At 54.1% G+C, this 20,872-nt stretch overlaps 1 protein-coding gene across 4 annotated transcripts; it reads left to right on the top strand.

Annotated features, from left to right (window-relative positions):
• Positions 1-995: 995 nt before the first annotated feature.
• On the top strand, positions 996-18,916 carry AQP7 (aquaporin 7). 4 transcript variants are annotated; one of them, XM_037035839.1, is made up of 8 exons: positions 1,046-1,128; positions 2,232-2,280; positions 6,754-6,871; positions 15,218-15,341; positions 15,754-15,891; positions 16,101-16,219; positions 16,420-16,637; positions 16,973-18,916. In XM_037035839.1, exons 2-8 carry the CDS (start codon positions 2,255-2,257, stop codon positions 17,277-17,279), a joined length of 1,050 nt encoding a protein of 349 aa, XP_036891734.1. In that variant the 5' UTR covers positions 1,046-1,128; positions 2,232-2,254; the 3' UTR covers positions 17,280-18,916. The 4 variants fall into 4 exon arrangements, with proteins under 4 accessions (XP_036891736.1, XP_036891734.1, XP_036891735.1 ...); XM_037035840.1 differs by lacking the exon at positions 2,232-2,280 and having other exon boundaries at positions 1,089-1,128; XM_037035841.1 differs by lacking the exons at positions 2,232-2,280; positions 6,754-6,871 and having other exon boundaries at positions 996-1,128.
• Positions 18,917-20,872: the final 1,956 nt, after the last annotated feature.

Below are 20,872 nucleotides of genomic sequence, written 5' to 3'. Positions count from 1 at the left end.
AGGGGCTGCCCGGCCTCCGAAGCTCCCTGGACTTACTGACACCATCTTCCACTCCCCATGGTGTGTCTCCTCCCAGACTGCAGACCAACTGTCTTACCAGGGGTCACCCACTGAAATCCCACATTCCTCCTCCTTGGAGGCCCTGTCATGCCCCAGCTCCAGAAGTCCTCTCAGAAGGCAACAGGTCGGTCCCTGGGCATGCTCCTGACCCCACCGTAGTCACTGACCTCCTGTGCCCTGGGTCAGAGCCCCAGACTCTGGTGGCCTTTGGTTCCTTCCCAGGGGGCTTGCTTGCCATTCCCAAAGGAAGCATTTTCAAGGACAGAGCCTACGTTTCCCCCTCGCCTGCTCAGAGCGGGGCTCCCAGAGAATGAGACCCAGGCTTCTCCTCCCGTACCCCAGACTAGAGACCCCCAGAGGTCCGGGCTTGGCTTTCTACCTCCCCTCTCAGACTGGGGTTTCCCTGCAAACATGGCCACGCGCCCTCCTTTCCTTCTGACTGGGGAAGTCCAGGGCCTGAATCTCCCCTTACTCTTTCAGAATGGTGGCTCTCTGAGAATTGACCCAGGTTCTCCTCCCCTGCTCTTCCACCTCGCTGTTGATCTCTAGAACTTTCCAATCCATGTTTTGGGCCGCTCTCCCCACAGCCAGACACTCGGGAGCCTTTGGAGCCTCCCATGAGTCTGGGGCCTGGGAGGGCTTCCTCTGGCCCTGGGCTAGACCCTTGGCTTGGAGGATAGGCCCTTCCTCTGGGACCACGAGGCCGAGTGCCCACCCGGAACACCACCTCTGACCACACAAGCGTTGTCTCAGAACCCGGTTTCCGTGGCACCGCTGGCGGGAGAAGGGATGCTATTTTGGGCAGTTCATCTGGACTTGGCTCAAGTGACACGGGCCAAACCCCTGCCCCACTGACCTCTCCCCTGGAGGAGCAGAGCAGAGCAGCACTTGGAGCCACCCCTGAGGAGGGCTGAGAGGCGGGTCCTAGACTGGGAACACAAGGACAGCAGAGCCCCAGCTCAGGGAGCAGCCAGAGCCTGGAATTGTCATGGGGAAATGAGACCAAGACTGGCTGTAACTGAGAAGCCCCCAAGGCGGACGCTGAGAAACATAAGGCACTTTAGCAGAGTGAGTCTGGCTCTAGGCATGGCTGGGCCAGCCTCCCTTGTGGCCGAGGCCTTGGGATGCCACTCCCTGGGGGCTATTTGGGGACATGACCATGGGACTGTCTGAGGAAGGAGCCCCAGCTGGGAGGTGAAAGCCTGGGTGTTTGTTCTGGTGTAGTCCTGGGTTGCTGCAGGACATTCTCTCTGGGCTTCAGTTTCCTTACCTGTGAATTGAATGTTGGGGGATCAGCCATGGAGCCAAGATTGGGAGGGTGTGTTGCACTGGGCTGTCAGCTGGGCATGGGGTTGTGGGGGTGGGGGGGTGGACCAGGGAAGAGTGGAGACCAGCAGGACTGAAGTGGAAGGGATGCAGATCAGAAAGATGATTTGATTGCGGCTTCCAGGAGTGACCCCTCCCCCGGAGTCCTCCCTTGAGAGACTGGGGCTGGGGCTCAACGGTTTCTGCAGTCAGGGCTAGGGTTGTGACCTGTGCTGCAACCGAAGGAAATTGGGCTGGAGAACAGCAGGGACAGACAGGATGGGGAAACCCAAGGATTGTGTTTGTGCTCCCATTTGCAAAGAAAATGGGAATACAAGGAATTTCCAGGAACAGTGAGAAAGAAACTTTGCTCTGAAGTTGGGGTATGGACTAAATGAATTTTTAAGACCTCATTTTTTGTGTGTGTGTGTGAGCAAAGAAGAGGTCCCAGAAAGTCAAGTTCAAGTCGGCAGCAAGAAAGCTTGAGGTTAGACTAATTAGAGGCAATTATAGCGGCATCTCTGAGGGAGGAGCCACTGAGGAGAGTCCGTGGGCATCTCCACTGTCCAAAGTGGGGTTGCAGATACGGGAAGGTCAGAAGGAGCTCTGAAGGGCCTGGTCCGGAGGTCAGGGGTCCTAAAGCCAGCATGGGTAGAGGGGGTGGGACTCTAGGGCCTCGTCCCATTGGCTGAAGCAGATCCAAACCACCTCCACTCCCTGCCAGGTTGGCTGGGTTGAGGGGTTGGAACTGGCAGCAGCTGGCCCTGTGGCTTCTGCTCCTGGAACCTGAGGTCTGATGAGAATGCAGGGCCAGATTCTGTGCCCCCCACCCCCCCAGCCCTAGTGACCGCTCTTTGGTTCCACAGCATCTAAAAATCTCTGACAGAATATGACTCAAGCAGACAGGAAGAAGCGGTAAGCACACACTCCTCCCCCTATACCAGCCTCCCTCTCCCACCCAGTCCACCCAGTGCCCTCTCTGCCCCACCCTCAGCCTCTCCCTCATGTCAGTTGATGCCCTCAGTAGCTCAGGGGGCCCAGAAGGGCCTCTCCCACCTGCACCCATAGCCAAGCACAGGCTGGACCCTGGGGTGAGGGGAGGCCCAGAAAGACCCAGTTAAGGGTCACACAGTTGTCAGTGAGTTCCAAGTCCCTGTATGGAGGTGGTGCTCAACGGAACTGAACTCACTTCCTCTCATCCTCTCAGGTTCAGGTTTCTTTGGCGTGAAATAACAGCCAACACCCTTGCTATGGCCAAGCCCCTACCTACCTAGTTCCCTCTCTGACCTCCCCCTTCCAACCCCCACTCTGCCCACTCTCCCCACTCCAGTCACGCTGACCGCCCTTCCTTACCTCCAAACATGCTGAGTCCTTCAGCGACTGTTCCTTCTTCCTGAAACACTCTTCCCGCAGTTAATCGCATGGCTCACTCCCTCACCTCCTTCATGTCGTTGCTCAAGCGCCACATTCTCCATGAGGCTTACCCTGACTGCCCTATTTAAAGTCACACCCCACTGCTTTTCCTTGCTCTGTCTTTCCCCGTAGATGTACTACTTTCTAACACACAAATGTACTTGCTTATTACATTTCACCGCTGCCTGCCAGCTGCCCAGGAGCCGCGATGTTTGTGTGTGTGCACGGTCCTGGGTGGAGAGAACAGGCGGTTCCCCCTCTGTGCTCCAGACACCGCTGTCTGCAGCCCAGGGCCCTCCCAGGGCTTTCAGACCCTGTTTCCAAAGACCCGCTGGCGTCCCGCCCGCAACTCAGTCCCAGCTGAAAACAGCCTCCTCCGCTCCCACCAGCCCCCTCCTCTCCTCTGGTCCCAACTCAGTCTGAGGCCCCCTTCTCCTGTGCTGCTCAAGCCAGAAACCAAGACTTTGTCTTTGACACTGCTGTCTCCTCCTCAGCGCACGTCTAGTCACCAGTTTCCCAAAATACGTGAAACCTGCTCGCTCTCACCATTCTTCCTACCACCACCTTATTTCCCCACAGCCACTGCAGGCCATTCTCGGCCTATTTTTTTAAAAAATTAAATTTATTGAGGCCACACTGGTTAATAAGATCATACAGGTTTCAGGCGTGCATTTCTGTGATATATGATCTGTCTAGTGCGCTGTGTGCCTGCCACCCAAAGTCACCACATATCGGACCCTCTTTACCCTTCACCCCTCCTATTCCCCCTCCCCTCTGGTAACTGCCACCCTGTTGTCTGTGTCTCTGAGTTTTTGTTTGTTTTCCTTGTTTGCTTATTTGTCGTCTTTAGTTTTATATCCCACATGCGAATGAAATCATATGGTTCTTCTCCTGTCTGGCTTATTTCGTTTACCATGATATTCTTAAGATTCACCCATGTTGTCGCAAATTCACCTTTTCTTGTGTGCTCCTCGTGTGTGTGAAGCACGTCGTCTTCACCCAATCACGCCCATTCTTCAAAGGGCTCAGGCCACACCTCCTGGCTGGGGCTTGTCACCTGCCATGGGGCTGCCATCGTCCGCCTCACTCACTACACAGAGCATTCCTAGGGTGGAGCCTGAGTTTTTACTTTGTATCTCTGCGGCCTGACTCACTAGTAGATGCTCAATAAACATTTGTCGAATGAATAACTGTTAGTTAGCAGGTTCGACGATTGGCTTGGGGTGAGTTGTATAGTTTACTGTTGGTTGGTTGATTAGATAATTAAATGAACGAGTTAACAGGGGAGTTAGCTGGTTGGTTAAGTTGCCAGATTGATTAATTAGACGAAGGATTGATCGGTAAGTTGTCAGCTATTTAGTGCCTTGGTGAGCATATACTACTCAGGTAATTATTTGGTTCGGTTTTTGTGTCTTTGTAGGTTAGTTTTCTTAGATGTCATTGTCTCATTCTCTGCTCTCAAGCTACCTCATATATGCCCATGGGTCGAGTGGCCATCTATGACTTCATGACCTCCAAGTGTGTAGCTCTAAATGAGACCATGTGACCTGCTGCCTCTTTACAGGTCATCTCCACCTACATGCTTAGTGGGCTCCCCAAACTCTACGCACCCAGAAGGGAACTCCTCATTCTCCTACCTAGGCCTGCTGCTTCCCTCCTGGGCCCCACCTGCCATTCGGCTGCTCCGGACAGAGGCTGGGGCCGCCACTACCTCATTCCTCTGCATTCTCCTCTCTGGCCAGCACAAAGGCCTGTCAGTGTGACTGTGTCCTAGCCATCTTCACAACACCTTGGCACAGGCTGCCATTGCCTCTCAGCCTGTCTGTGGCAGAAGCTTCCAGATGGCTCCCCGGGACCCCCCACCTGCTCCCTCACCCCAGCCTCCATTGAGGAGGCAGCCCTTTTGGTTAAATCTTCCACCTGGCCCCATGACTCTCTGGGACAGGTTCAGATTCCCTAACAGGGGCCCTGGGATCCTCTCTGCCAATCTCATGCTACTTTCGCTCCTCTCCCTAGCTAGCCCCTCCTGGCAGAACTCCTCGACACTTTGACACTTCGCACCCTGTCTTCATGGCGAGCCCTTGCCCCTGCCAATCCAATGCCCAGGATTTGCCCCGCCTTCCCTGATGCTCCTTCACTTGGCCAGCCTTCTATTCTTGACCTAAAATTTCCACCTTGCGGGAAAGCCTCCTACCCCCTCCTCTAGGTCTTTGGCTTCCTCCCCGCAATCTCAGTGCTCACATTTCACCTGCAGCAACAGTCCTCACACTTTACAGTAGTGGCTTAATCATTGTTTTTCTTATTGCGAGCAGGGATCATGCCACACGTAGGAGGCATAGTAGGAATTGAACAAACCTTGGTTCAGTGGCTGTTTGGTGGTTATTTGCCGCTTACTGTATCCTGCCTGCTCCGTGGTGAGGAGGAAGGGGCCAGGATTCCAGACTCTCTCGTGTCCTTGACTTCCTGCTCTGTCCACCTCCCCTCTGCCTCTGTGGCACCTTCCCAGGACTATTCTTAGGTCCCTGCCTGCCTCAGGCTGCTCAGAGGCTCTTCTCTGGGGCTGAGGAGGTCAGCCATGAGGGCAAGGGGACCCTACGTGGTGACACACGGGAGCTGGATTTGAATGGAAGTGACGGGATCGCTCAGGCAACTCTACACCCTCCATATGCACAGCCCTGGGCTTGTTTCCCCAGGGTAAGGAGAGAGCAAGGACTGGGGTGGGTGAGCTACGAACATGGAGGCCCAGCCGGAAAAGCGAAAGGTGTTTTATCCATGGCTGGTTTGCATTTCTCACTCCCTCTGTTTACTCTTTGCTGCTGTGAGGCTGGGGAAATTGGGAAACTGGGGGCAGGGTGGGGGGTGCGGTTGCTATCATGAGTGGGAGGAGGTAGTGGGTGTCTGGTGTCAGCCTCAGGCTGTTGACAGGGAGGACCACCAGTCTTCACAAGCACTAAAGGCCATACTCAGAGTTACTGGTATCTCTCCCCTTCCTTCTCCTCTTTAGCCTCCATACCCATCTCCACATTCAAGCTCTATCCCACCCCACCCCTCAACAGATGATGGAACCTATAACACCTTTTCCTCTATCCGTCCAATCATGAGTTTATGAAATAAATATTTATCAAGCATCTACCTAATGTGTAGAAGGTGCTGGGGAGCTGGTGGAAAGTAAGATAGATGAACTCCCCAGTGTTCATTCATCCCACAGTATGCGCTGAACACCTACTCTGTGTCTGGCACTGTGCTACGCACTGAGAATACACCAGGGAGTACGATCCAGTCCCTCCTTTCCTCTCTCCTCCTCTCTCATTTGCTCATTCATTCATTTGTTCATTCACTCACATGCTCAGTCATAAACATGTTTGAGTTGACCTGGTTACAGAGCCTGATGCACTTGGCAGACAGTTCTCTTCATCTCTGGCAGAACTTGGTGCATATTTCAGGCCTCAGTGCTGTTTATAGAGTCTGGAAGCAGAATTTGCCCCACCCTCTGCTGTTTCCAGAGCACCTTGTGGTTGTCAGGTCCTGCCTGATGTCTTGTCCGTGTCCTCAGAGATCTGGTTCCAGCAGGCAGGCAGGCAGACAGATAGACAGATAGACAGCTGGATTCCACCTTCCTGCCTGCTCAGTCCCACTTGCTTCTCCCCCAAGGCTCACTGGCACCCCAGATGGCATTCATCAGATCCCCAAATGCCCGTTCTGCAAAGTGATCTTGTTGACATGCACTTCCCAGAGGTCTAGTTGCCACCAGAATGGAGAAGGGGCACGACCTGGCTGTCTACCCCCAGTCCCTCTCCACCTCCCTGTGACGCTCAGTTGTCTCTGATCTCAGCTGTCCCAGTAACCCTGGGCAACAAAGGTGTGTGAAGACAGGCTGCTAGGTGACACATTAACTCAGCTGGGAGTGGAAGGGCCGATGGGCAGCAAGTGCACTTGAGTCTCACGGCTGCCCATGGGCTGTGGCTGCTGCTTCAGGTCCTCCCGCAGCTCCAAGATGATCCCGCCACCCATGGTGATGAGGCTGCAAAAAGTACTGCAGAAGGAGATGGTGCGAGAGTTCCTGGCTGAGCTCATGAGCACATACGTCATGATGGTGAGTGGGTGGGCTCTGAGGAAGGGGTGTGAGCCCCAGGACTTCAAAAGAGAGATGCTCAGTAAGGTCAACCCATGACCCCCTCCCTCTGCAGGCCCCCTGGGTCCCATTGTCCATGTCCCAGTCTCTGATCCGGGAAGCTGAGGGTAAAGCATAGGAAAGTAAGGAGGGAGCTCTGTCTGTCTCACCAAGTCTTCCTGGGACATCAAGGGCTTATAATATGTGGGGGCAGAACAAAATTATGGGCTGGGAGGGGGTGTCAGGAGGTGTGGCTGGAAACCAAGGGAGACGGGAAACCAAGAGGAAAGAGTGGAGAGAAGGTTTAGTGCCAGGTATTGGGAATCAATCCCGAGACACTGAAAGCTTACACACAGTGGAATGATGTGGTCAGATTTGTCTTTTAGAAGAAAATTCTGGCCGTTGTGCGGAGTCTCAGCAGAATGGGCGAGGCCAGAGGGAGGGGAACGAGTTAAGAGACTTGCAAAAACCTAGGATAGAGAGAGGGGGGCGAATGGTCCGGAGGTGGAGAAGAAACCGCATGTGCGAGGCAGGTGTGGAAGACGGAATGAAGGTTTTATAAGCCATAGATGTAGGGTAAGTGCCGAGGGGGCCGTTCTGAGCCCAGGGTCCAGAGCAGGGTGAGAGGTGAGGTCAGTTTGGATGTGATCGGGGCGGTGCCAGGGAAGAAACCCAGGAGGAGGTTCGATACGGCAGTCTCAAGCTCCCAAGAGTGGCTTGGACTGGAAGTACAGAGTTTGCCAGAGTATGGATGGTGGTTATCAAAGCTGCCCAGTGAGAGTGTATAGGGAAGGAGAGTCCGTTGGGAACAGAGCCCTGGAACGCGAAGAGAGGCACACAAAGTGGCCTGAGAAGTGCTGGCCAGAGAGGGGGGTGGAGACCAGGCTACAGAAGTGTGTGTGGGGGGGGACTCACAGGAGGGAGTGGTCCGTGGCGTGGGAGGCTGCAGCCAGCCAGAAAAGGTGAGAAGTGACAAGGGTCCGTAGGGGTTGATGAAATGGAAGACACTGGGGACTTGGCAAGGGTTTTTTTAGTGGATGATGGGAGAGAAGATCGCAAGCAGGAGGTGGTTTCTTAGGAACTCCCTCTCTTCAACGGCTTTAGCCCAGCCACCCTCGCCAGCCAGCCCCGGCCCCTAAGCTGCACCATGCTTGTTTGTACCTTGTGGAGGATCCAGGTCCCTGAAAGAAAGGAGCAGCTCCTGGGAAGAGAAATAAAGGCAGCCAGGAGCACGCCAGAGGAAGCGGGGAGAGAGGCAGTGTGTGTGGTTGTGTGTGCGTGTGACTATGAGTATAACTGGTTGTGTGTGTGTGTTGAGCCACAGGGTAGGAGATGATGGGACCTACAGAGCCCAAGGGACTCTAAATATGTGGGTTCTTATCCTGATCCTGCCACTGAGTCACCAGCTGGTGCTGGGCAGATCTCTCTGTGGCTCGGAGCCTGTCTTCTCAGTTATAAATCGTGTTAAATGGGGCCTGTGTGAGCTTTGAAGCTGGGTTTGAATGCTGGCTGTTATCACCTACCTGTGTGATCTTCCATAAGTATCTCAACTGTTCAGAAGTTTAGCTTCCTCATTAGTGAACATGGCACTAACATTGAGCTGGCAGGCGTGTGTGAAGAAGGCCAAGAGGCCGACACCCAGCTCACAAGCAGGGCACATGTGTTGGTGTCTGGTCACCATGACAAGGGCTCTCAGCTGCCCTCCCCACTCTGCCTCCCACCCTTTCCTCAGCCCCCACTACTCATCCTGCTGCTTGGCTCCTGAGCTAAGAAGACAGCACTCGATTCTGCTGTGTCTTAATCCAGGGCAAAGTAATTCATTTATTACATTCCTGCCCCATGAGGGCTGTTAAACCTTGGAACCCGGGAGGCAGGAGGGTGCCTCTTTGGAGAGCTCTTAGGAAAAACAGACACCACCCGTGTACATTGATGCCTGCCCATGTCTGCATTTCTCTTCATTTTCTCAAGGTTATTATTGAGCACCTACTGCATACCAGGTGCTGATGCTAAACCAAGCCCCTTACATGCAGCATCTTTCAAACCCTCACAACAGTCCTGTGAGTGTCTATTATTATTCCCATTTCTCAGATGGGGAAACCGAGTCTCCACGAAACTGTTAGTTGCCCAGGGTCACATTTTAAGTTAATATTAAATCCAGTGCCGTCTAATATCCCAGTCTTGACTCTTAATCTCTATGCTCCGTCCCTTAGCCTAGCTCAGGCAGGATTTCTAGTACCCTGGCTTCTTAACTGTCCCTGGGCCGAGGTAACACCCTCACTTTCAGGCCATAGGTCGTCCATGACCTTACTCTGGGCCTGGTTTTCCCACCTATAGAGTGGAGCACAAACATTGGCCACTCAGATTTGCTGTGAGAATTAAAAAGAAGTAACACATGGCACTGGCCAGACAGCTCAGTGGGTTAGAGCATTGTCCTGATACACCAGGTTTGTGGGTTTGATCCCGGGTCAGGGCACATACAAGGAGCAGCCAGTGAGTGCATGGATGGGTGGAACAATAAATCAGCGTTTCTCTCTCTCCTCTTTCCTTTCTCTCTTAAAAAAAAAAAAAGGTAACACATGTAAAAGAACTTTGGGAAGTTTAAGCTCATATAGGACATTGTATTGTTATTTTTAGTTCCTGGGCCTGTGCCAAGTTGATTAGGAAGGACACTCAGTGAGTCATCAGGGTGAAGGTTTTCCTAGAAAAGCAGATGTGACCTTGGGCTCCCTTTACTGCAGCCAGGATGAGGGAAATGGATTGTTCTACTCAATTCCACTCTGCAGCTCTGGGGGTATTGTCCCTGGGGCTGGCCTTGCGGCTGGTGGACAGGCTGGGCCACCTTTACTGGCCAGAAAGGGGAGGAGCTGGGCCATCCGGGCTCTGAAAAATCAGCTGTAGACGGAACCAAATGACAGGGCAGGGGTGGCAAACTCGCAGGCGCCAGAGGCCAGAGAGCAGTGCAGAGTGGTGAGGCCTGTGGTTAACTCTGCCAGCCTGGCGAGGACGCAGCTGCCGCGGTTCCAGCTGTGGCCGTGCAGGCCGAGTGCAGGCCGGTGTTATCTGGGCTTCTGATTTCTCAAGAGAAGCTGAAACTGATTGTCAAAACCAAGTTTTCCAGCTCTGGTTGTTGCGGCTCAGTGGACTGAGCAACAAACTGTGAACCGAAAAGTTGTCGGTCGGATTCCCAGTCAGGGCACATCCCTGGATTACGGGCCAGGGCACAACTGATTGATGTCTCTCTCACACATTGATGTTTCTCTTCCTTACTTTCTCCTCTTCTCTCTAAAAATAAATAAATAAACACGCGCAAGTTAGCCAAACAAAACATGTGTGCTGGATGAATTAGGCCTCTGAACTGCCAATTGGCAGCCATGGCCACAGGAGATCATGTGGGATTTATTCACTCATTCATTATTTTTAGCAAATGGTTCTGAGCTCCTACTTGGAAACAAGGACTCTTGTTCTTCAGATCCTCTATGCTGGCTCCACTCCCTGTACCCCCTGACACCCCCTAAACCTGTCAGCCTGTCCTGGCCTCACTCCCCACTCTCACACCCCACCTGTTTCTGTCCATTCCTGCCTCATCCTACCCTTGACCCTAAGCTGGCCCGCCTCTGGGCCCCTCTGCACCTGTCCTGGGGCTCTTGAGGAACCTGGTGGGCCCTGCCTACTCCCTCTCCCCTGCTCTCCTGGGCTGTTTCACTTTTCCTCAGGCTTCCCCAAAGCTGCTCTGTACTCTGCCTGTCCTTTCATCAGCGGAGGGCTTCCTTGCCAGCTTGACAGAGAAAACCATCAGACAGGCTTCCCCGCTCTGGCTGCCTGGCTCCTTACCCATCGGGCCCCGTCACCACCAGAACACACCTACCTGNTGGGCCCTGCCTACTCCCTCTCCCCTGCTCTCCTGGGCTGTTTCACTTTTCCTCAGGCTTCCCCAAAGCTGCTCTGTACTCTGCCTGTCCTTTCATCAGCGGAGGGCTTCCTTGCCAGCTTGACAGAGAAAACCATCAGACAGGCTTCCCCGCTCTGGCTGCCTGGCTCCTTACCCATCGGGCCCGTCACCACCAGAACACACCTACCTGTGCATGGTCCAGTCAAGGCAGGGCCCCTCCCTCTGTCCCGGAGGGTCCTGCACTCCTGTGCCCATCCCACCCCTTACTCTACTGAGGTACTTTGCTCCGTCCTTTTCTCTCTCTCCAGCTTCTCCCTCTCTTAATTTTTTTCCAATCCTCACCTAAGGATATGTTTATTTATTTAATTTATTTATTTCAAAGATTTTATTTCTTTATTTTTAGAGAGAGAGGAAGGGAGGGAGGAAGAGAAGGAGAGAAACATTGATGTGAGAGACACATGCCCTCAACCAGTGACCTGGCCCATAACCCAGGCATGTGCCCTGACTGGGAATTGAACCAGTGACTTTTTGTTTTGCAGGATGATGCTCACCCAGTACCAGTCAGTGCTGTTTATTGATTTTAGAGAGAGAAGGAGAGAGAGGGAGGGAGTGTGGGCGGAAGAGAGAGAGAGAGAAAGAAAGAGAAAAAGAGAGACAAACAAACATCAATTGGTTGCCTCCCAGATGTATCCAGACCAGGGATCGAACCCACAATTTGGGTATGTGCCCTGACTGGGGATCATGCAACCCTTTGGTGTGTGGGACAATGCTTCAACCAGCTGAGCTACCCGGCCAGGACACTCTCTCACTCTTAACTTACCAAAGCCTCTCTACTTAAAGCAGCACAACGCAGAACAAATCATCCCTCCCTTCATCCCAGGAGCCCTTTCGTTTCTCACACTCTCGCTCCCTCCCTTCTCAGGCAGGTTCTGAAGGGAGGGCGACAGCGGGGCCCTTCAATCCCTCCTCACTGCCTCCTCCCCTCTCAGTCTCTCGAACAGATTCTGTCCCCATGGCCTAATGACACAGTGCTCACCACATTACTAGTGATGGCTGGATTGTCACATCGAAAGGGATGCTTTCCAGGCCTTCATGCGTTAAACCCAAAGGCTGCACATGACTGATCACACCCTCCTCGGGAAACTCCATTTCTCCCTGGTGTCTAGGACACATTCTCTCTTTGTTCTTTCTCATTGCAACACCCGCTCGGGCTGGGGCTTCTGACACCCGCCGGTGAGGGCGGGGGTGCGGCTCTCCTTGGGTCCTCAGCGCCTTTCCACCCTGCGTCCTCTCACCGGCCTTCATCCTCCATGACAGCTTGAGAGGTGGCCCTCACACCACGATTCGCCACGTTTTCTTTTTCAAAAACTCCAGATAAGAACTGTCCAAGGGAAAACAATATGAGCTACATATATAATTTGAAATGTTCTAGTAGCCACATTAAAAAGGTAAAACCTGATAGATGAAGCTAATTGTAATAATTCTTATATTTAACCTACCTTGACAAAATATTACCAGCTCAACATGCAATAAATATATAATTATTAATAAGATTCTATATTCTCCTTTTCCTACTAAGTCTTTTTTTGATAAAAATTGATTTACTTTAGAGAGAGAGAAATATTGATTTTTTGTTCCATTTAGTTACGATTCACTAGTTGATTCTTTTTTTTTTAAGATTTTATTTATTTATCTTTAGAGGGGAAGGGAAGGAGAGAGGGATAGAAATATCAATGTATGGTTGCCTCTTGTGAGTCCCCTGCTGGGAACTGGCCTGCAACCCAGGCATGGGCCCTGACTGGAAATCGAACCGCGATACTCTGGTTCACAGGCCCGCGCTCAATCCACTGAGCTACACCAGCCAGGCACTAGTTGATTCTTTTATGTGCTCTGATTGGGGATTGAACCCACAACCTTGGCATATTGGGATGACACTCTAACCCACTGAGCTACCCGGCCCTACTAAGTTTTTGAAATTCGGTTTGTCCTTATACTTACAGCAGATCTTGCCCTGGCTGGTGTGGCTCAGTTGGTGAGAGCATTGTCCTGTAGACTGAAAGGTTGTGGGTTTCGTGCCCTGTCAGGGCACATGCCTAGTTTGCAGGTTAGGTCTCCCGTCAGGGTGCATTCAAGAGGCAGCCAATAGATGTTTCTTTCCCTCCCTTCTCCTTTCTCTAAAAAGTCAGTGAGCATGTCCTCAGGTGAGGGTAAAGAAAAAGTGCGGATCTTAATTCGGACCAGCCACATTCCAAGTACATAGTAGCCACACGTGGCTAGTGGCCATCATATCGGATGATACAAATCTAGACTCTGATTTCCAATGGTCTGGAGACCTAGAGGCCCCTCAGAGTTGACATGTCCAAAACAAACAGACTTTCAAAGGAGGGGCCATCTGAGCGTGGCCTTAGAGTACCACATTTCCAGGATCTAGGATCATGTATTCCAGACAGGCAAAACCCAGATGCGTGAAAAAACAAGGCCTGCAGGGGGTGGTGTGGTTGTTTGGTCTGAGGCTGTCTGGCACTGGTGACCGTCTGGACTCAAATCCCGGCACACCATGTGCAGGCCGTGTCCCTTGAACCAGCCACTCCACTTCTCTAAGCCTTGGGTCGCGCATCTGTCAAGTGGGGAGATTACGAATACCTGATGCATATGTTGGTGGAGGGGTTAAAGGAAATGACAGATGTAACTTTTACCAGTGCCTACCGCACAGTAAGTTCTCCATAGATTGTTATTATTATTGAGAAGTAATACTGTTGTTGAATATAGAGAACACTGGAGCAGACAGGAAACTGAGAGGCAGAAATGACCCAGGGTCTTGAATGGTGGCCTCCTGAATTTGGACTTGATCCTAGAAATGAAGGGGAGCCAGTGAAGGCTGGAGTGAGGGGTAGACATGGTCAGATCTCTGTGTTAGAAAGGTCACTCTTGCTACGAGGAGGCTGAGCAAGATCTGGGCAGAATGTGAGCAGAACTAACTGGGTGTGGGCGGAGGGACAGAAAGCTCTCATTGGTGACATTCAAGTCTCTGGTGTGGCCGATGGGAATGGGAACATAGGACGAGGATCACATTTTCTGAGATGGTGAGCTTTCAACATAGAGCCTGAGATGCCCATGGAACACCCAGACTTCCAGTGGGTTCTGGACTCGGGGATCTGGCTCCAGGTGGAGGTTTGGGGACCGTTAGTGCAGCAGACTCGCCTGAAGCTGTAGGCCTGGTAAGAAGACCCAAGAAGGGTGGCTGGGGTGAGATGTGAAAGGGGCCAGGGATGGAGCCCTGGGACCGTCCATATTTATGAGGCAGCTGAGGGAAAAAGATGTGGGAAGGAACTGGAGAGAGAGAGAGGCTACGGAGGTAAGAGGAAAACCAGGAGAGAGAGAGATGCCATGGAGGCCAAGAGGAGGGACTCCCCAGGGGCACAGAGTGGTCAAGAGGGTCGAAGTCAGCAAAGTAAGACAATGCGTGAACAGACCTTTGGGAGATCAGAAGGGTGAGCCCTCAGAGAGAGCTCTGTTGGTGAGGTGTGGAAGCAGAAGCCAGGTCGAAGAGGGAGAGCGAGGGAAGGGATAAAGGAACCCGCAGGCGGGTTCTCTCCTGGAGCCTGGCTGACACGCAGGGGGTGTCCCAGACTCTGCAGGTGGATGAGGGGGGCTGGGCTGAGGTGGGAAGATTTACTTTTAGGAAGGAAGAGACCTGGGTCTGTGGGAGCCAGTCAAGGGGAGCATGGAAGGTGCAGCCAAGAGGGAGGCCTCTGCAGAGGGAGGGAGAGGCTGGGCGCGGGCACAAGAGCTGAGGGATAGTCTGGGGTGGATCCGGGTGGGTGGCTGCAGGGGGCTGGGTGAGGGCCCAGCTTCAGGCCTCTAATCTCCCTGTGAAGGGTGTCACCTGAGGAGATCCAGAAGTCAGGGATGGGCAAGGGCTAGAATGACACCCGAGGGCCGTAGGAATATTGCCGAGGGCAAGAGCCTTAGAGTCCCTCTGGCTTGCAGGGCTGATGAGTGTGGGGGCGGGGGTTGTGGATGGGGGCCTTGGTGTGAAGTCTGGAGATCCCCTGAGGAAACTCCCCTCAGGTTGGGCTGCAGTGTGAGGTGCTCTGAGGGGTTCCATCCACACCAGCCATATCCTCCTGGAAGCCCTGACCCCTCCCCTGAACTTCAGGTGGACTCGGGGTCCAGGACCCTGGATGTGTTTGGAAGAGCCCCTGACTCCGCTGCCCCATGCTGGCTCCTTTTGCTCCCCCCACCCAGCTCTCACTGGTCAGGTCTTAGAGGCCTTGACAAGGGCAAGGGGGAGGGTCATGAGGAGGAAAGCCTACGGAGGAAGACCGCGTGGCAGAGGGTCTCCAAGGGCAGTCTGGGGACTGCCCGAGCTGAGCTCTGAGCCCTCTGCTGAGGCTGGGGCTCCGGGCAGGCAGTCCCTCAGCTGCCCTCCCTCCCAGGTGTTCGGCCTTGGCTCCGTGGCCCACATGGTTCTGGGAGACAAACTTGGGAGCTACCTCGGTGTCAACTTGGGTTTTGGCTTCGGAGTCACCATGGGAGTGCACGTGGCAGGGAAGGTCTCTGGTGAGTGAGCCTGCGCCCTGCCTGACCCGCAAGGCCGGGAATCCCCTGCAGGTTCCTCCCGCCCCCCTCCAGCCAGCCCCTTCTCCCACTCAGCCAGCGCCGCACCCTCCCTGGCCACCTGGAGGGAGAGCACCCTAAACCCCCTTTCTCTGTCTTGCCCAGACTCTTCAGGAGCCTCCTTCACCCACCATTTTTTAAGTTGGGTCAACTTAGGCTGTTTGACTTCTCTACTCTTCACTCTCCTTAATGGTCAAATGGAGATGGCGGTCCCTGCCTCAGCGGGTCCCTGTGAGAAATAAAGGAGAATGTGGCGCATAAATGCTTGCTTCATTATTATTGTTGCTGCTGTCAGTATTACTTGTCGTTGTTGGTTTCTGTTCTCATTCTGGTGACACGCGGGCCCTCCCCGCAGGGGCCCACATGAACGCGGCTGTGACCTTCACCAGCTGTGCACTAGGCCGCATGGCCTGGAAGAAGTTTCCTGTGTACGTACTGGGTCAGTTCCTAGGTTCCTTCCTGGCTGCTGCCACCATCCACTTCCTCTTCTACGGTGAGTGTCCTCCTGGGTTGTCTGCTTCTGGCCTCAGCCTCCTCCTTAGAGGTGTGGGAAGATGCGGTCTCAGCGTCCTGGCCCATGAAAACACCTGGGAGAGCAACGCCCTGGAGTTGCTCCCCACCCCTCCTCCCTACAACCCTTTTTCTGGGACTCCAGTGGGGCTGAGGTAGGGGCAGGCTGACACTCAACCTGTGCCTCCCCAGGAGCCATTATGGACTACTCAGGTGGACATCTGACAGTGACTGGCCCGATTGCCACTGCTAACATTTTTGCCACATATCTTCCTGACCACATGACATTATGGAGGGGCTTCCTGGATGAGGTCAGTGGTTCAGGGTGGATGACCCTCCTCTTGCCCTCCCCATCTCAGGAAGGGACCGGCAGGCAGCCCCTCACCATAGAGAGGAAAAGAACTATGGTGGGAACTGTACAAGACACGTCTCTGCTGGTGGGTTTGGACTGGGGGCCCTGCCAAGGCTTTGCTAGGGGCCCTGGGTAGCTGCCATGGCATCTGCTCCCCAGGTGATAGTTACAGGGATGCTCCAGCTGTGTCTCTTTGCCATCACGGACAATGGGAACAACCCAGCACTGCAAGGGACACAGGCCCTGGTGATCGGCCTCCTTATTGTCGTCATTGGAGTGTCCCTGGGCATGAACTCAGGATACGCCATCAACCCATCCCGGGACCTGCCTCCCCGTTTCTTCACCTTTCTTGCCGGCTGGGGCACACAGGTCTTCAGGTACTACCCCGCCTAGCCCATTCCGTCAGATCTTCTATGAGTTCCCTGCATGTAGAGGGAGGGGTGATGGGAGGAGCATCACTAGAGAGTCCTGTGCAGCTGCCCTGTGGCCTGGGGAGGCAGGAGTGGGTCCCGACCTTCCCTGTGACCAGCATGGATCCTGCTCCTGAGCTGAAGGTAAACCCCTCAGCCCCAGATCCCCCCCTGTCCCTGAATCAGGATGAAGCTGACAGGGCCCCAGCCTCAGGGGGCACTCCAGGGCCAGGGCGCAGCTCACTTACTAGTTCCATCCTGGACATCAGCCCCCTTACCAGGCCTCTGCCTTTTGCCTGCAGGGCCAGGGACTGGTGGTGGGTGCCAGTGGTGGCACCACTCCTGGGGGCTTACCTAGGTGGCGTCATCTACTTGGTCTTCATTGGCTGCCTCATTCCACGGGAGCCCCAGACATTGGAGAGACACACAGGGAGTGAAGAGCACGGAAAACCTGTGTTGCCCAAGGCCATGCCTCACCAAACAGAGATCTCGTCCCTCACCTCTGGCTCTGTGTCTCCCCTCACCTCTGTCTCTGTGTCTCCCCACAGCAGACCTTCAGTCCGGTCTGTCCCCACCTTAAGTGACTCCATCCGAATACAGCAATTCTAAGTAAGGTCTTTTGTGACTCCATCTCCACCCCAATAAAAAAAGGCCTTGTCCCACTGTGGCACCCTCGCTTCCTGGGTGCCTCCTATGGGTGGGCTTCTCTCCCGGTTTCTTCTAGGAGCACTACAGCCCAAAGCTGGAGCATGAAGCCAAGAGGCCTCCAACTCCCTCCCGTCCTGGGAGCTGGGGCGCCCCCTGGGGGAGCTGTGGAGAAGGGCCAACAGGAAGAACAGGAGATCAGAAAGTGCCAGGCACAGAACAGTGGACTTTCAGGCATAGGGTAGGAAAGGGATGGTTTGGGGAAAGGACAACAGCAAACTGGTGGGGGGTCAGCTCTGGGGACACCCCGAGCTGCCCTGAGATAGCACTCGAGACTCTCCCTCAGTTCTGGCCTTTGCACCAGACTAGACCAGGGCCCATATCCAAGTGTATAAATAAATTTTTTTCATTATTGCCCCACCTGGAAGACTTTTAGATTTTTTTTCTTAATCACATGATATTTTAATACCACAGATATACTGTATATCCATATACGTACTTTATGTGTATCTGTGCTTTATACAAAAATAGTGAGATCTTTTTCATTTTCCCCTTCCAAGAATTCATTTTCTCTCCCTAGGGAGCAAACCCACCCCGACCCTTGCCCATGTCGGATGTAGACAGACTGAAAGTATGTAAGGGGCCAGACTCTCCTCCTTCCTCCTGGTGCCAGAGCTCTTCCACACTGAGAAATCTGGAGCTAGAAAGGAGGGTGCAGAGGGAAATCCTTCTAAAAGGCGTAGAGCCAGGAAACAACAGCCTCATGGGGTTCAGGGGACAGGCTCCGAGGCTGGGTGGGCGGGGGGTGGGCAGCCAGGAATCATCCTGCTTCCTGGGATTCGGAAGGCAGCATCACCTGTGGTAGCTGTCACTGCTTGTGCATTTATCCTTTCAGCAATTATTGAGCACCTCCTGTGTACAGGCCTTGTCTGGGCTTAGGGGTTGCTGCAGCGGATGAGGCTGGGTCCCCGCCTTCGGGGAGCACAGTTTAAAGAGACAGGAGGAAAACCTAAGTGGTGGAGAGGGGCCGCATGGAGGCTGTGGGGCGCACACCTTAAAGCCAAGGCCAAGAGGAGACAGAGAAGAGTTGGGGCCGGGGGTACGCTTTCTGGGGCAGGGCGCTGCATTTTACAGTTAGAGCGGTTGAGGGGACTGGAGGCAGAGGAGGCCAGCATTCTTCTGGAGGTGAGAGGAAATTTAGAAAGCGCACCTGAGCTGCTATGTGCAGGTTGGTGGAGGAGGAGGAGACCGGGGCCTGCGAGGAGTGTGGTGGGAGGCAATCATCCTGCAGGAGCAGCAGGGCACCTAATAGGTCGGTCCTGGCGGGTGAAACCCGCAGGACCTGGGCCGGATCGAATGAAGGAGGCGTCCCCACCGAGAGCAGAGCTTGGGAGAGGAACAGGTTTGGAAAGGGAGACCATAAGCTATATCATGGGTGTATTGAGCTTGAGTTGTCTGTCCGATGTGCAGGCCAAGACGTGTGTAGTCTCGGGCAAGTTATTCAGCCTCTCTGGGCCTCCTTTTTCTCATTTGTAAAATTCCCTACCATTTGTGTGGCTGTGAATATTCCATGAAATAAAACACATACGTTGCTGAGAACAGTGCTTGGCGCAGATAAGTGCTCAGTAAACGATTACATTGCCTGTAGAGTCTTCGGTGCAGGGAAGGGCGGGGCGGAGACTGAAGAGCTGTGGCTCTGGGGCTGGGGCCAGGGGCCAGGGACAGGGACAGGGACAGGGACAGCGACAGGGACAGGGTGGGAGGAGAGGGGGAGTCAGAGAGCAGCGCCCTGGGAGCGCAGCTGGGAGGTGGCGCCCAGGGGTGGAGTAGGCACCCCAAGAGGTTTGGGGGAGGAGGGGGCACAGAGTGGATGGGGTGGGGGGACTCTGGAAATGCCCCCAAGTGTCCAGCCACGTGGGAATACAGGCTTACGCCGCAGTTCGGAAGGCACCGCAGCTGCCCACCACAGCACAGAAAAAGGCTGGAGGCACACGAAGCGACGCAGGAGACTGTATGCAGTGTGACACCAGGTACACTGTTGACAAACAAGCAGAGAGGTAGCATATTCAGAGAGGTGGCCTTGGTGCCCCGGCAGCCAGTGGGTCACCCCAGAACCCCTGCTTGCAGGCCACTGCGCTGTCACAGACCTGCACTAGGCCCATTACCCGTAACACCCTGTAGGCTACACGAGCCCTGACCCTGGTCACAGAGCATATCTACACGCAGAGCACAGACCCCTTCCATTATCTTCACAGACACTGGCTGAAAGCCGACAACACACCTGACACCCTCCCAATGCCAAGGATGCAGGCACAAAGATGACACACAAAAGGCCTTGTTCTCACGGAGCTGACATTCTGGGCAAAACATGTGGTTAGTGGTATATGCTAAGGAGGAAGAGCAGGGAAGAGGGATAGTAAGTGTGTGGGGTGTGAAGACAGAGGCCTCCCTGAGAAGGTGACTTTGAGTGAAGACCTGAAGGGGGTGAGGGAGTGAGCCATATGGGTGCCTGGGGGGAAAGCACACCAGGCTGAGGAAGCGGCCAGTGCTAGGATCCTGAGTGGGAACACGGAGGGGCCGTTGCTGGAATGGAAGGAGGGAGGGGATAGTGGGAGAAGACGAGGTCGGCAGTAGAAGGGTAGGGCGAACTGAGACCAGACATGGGCAGAGGTGAGACCAAGGCTTGGGGCAGAGGGTGAGGGGGGTCTCCATGGGGGAGAGGCAGGCCTCATTGCAGGAAGGAAGGGAGGCAAAAAGGAAGGAAGGGGCTGAAGGCTCAGAGGTGGGGTCAGAGGCTGAGAGTGGAGACTCACAGCTCACAGCCAGGCCTACTCTGGCCCACAGACGGTGCCAATAAACCTAGGGTTGCACGTTTGAGTCCTCCAGGGACCCAACCACACCCCTGCTGACTGATACAGAGGATTCCTCAGATGGGAGCCACGACAGATCCCTAGGACAGCCCTACCAAGGCCAGCAAAAATATGTTTCTGCCCTCCCCTGGTCCCACATTCCCCTATTCGTGTCCTGGCTTCTGGGCCCAGGTTAAGGGGCATTAGAGAGAAAATGAGCTGAGGGGGGCCCAATGCTAGGACTGGGGAGACTGGATAGGTGTGGATCCACCAGGAAACAGTTTGGAGGTTGGACATGCTGAATCGTAACTACTTGTGGGATGCCCAGGGAAAGACATGGGCCTGGGCTAGAGAGCTTTCAAGCCCAGGGTGGCATTCCAAGGCTTGTGGATGGATGAAGTGGCTCAGGCAGAGATGATGGAGCCCTATGGAGTACCCATGTTTGAGAGATAGTTAAAGGGGAAGAGGCAGCCAAGTTCCATCATCTCCCCGGGCCCTGGAGTCTGAATATTCTGGGGCCTCAGGACGTTCAGATGGCTCAGGGCAGGTAAGAGAAGCCTACACTCTCCTAGGACACCTGGAGGAAAAACCCAGAGACCACCCCACAAGACTCCCTGCAGCTTCAGCCCCCCAGCGCTGGCTCGGGAAGCTCAGACTCCTGGCCTTTGCTCAGCTCCCTGCCCTCCAGATGATAGAGAGCCCAGGACA

This window comes from Sturnira hondurensis, unplaced genomic scaffold (genome assembly GCF_014824575.4).
Source record: "Sturnira hondurensis isolate 20B ecotype Veracruz unplaced genomic scaffold, ASM1482457v3 Scaffold0022566, whole genome shotgun sequence".
Taxonomy (NCBI): domain Eukaryota; kingdom Metazoa; phylum Chordata; class Mammalia; order Chiroptera; family Phyllostomidae; genus Sturnira; species Sturnira hondurensis.
This window is presented reverse-complemented; position numbering and strand designations above follow the sequence as displayed.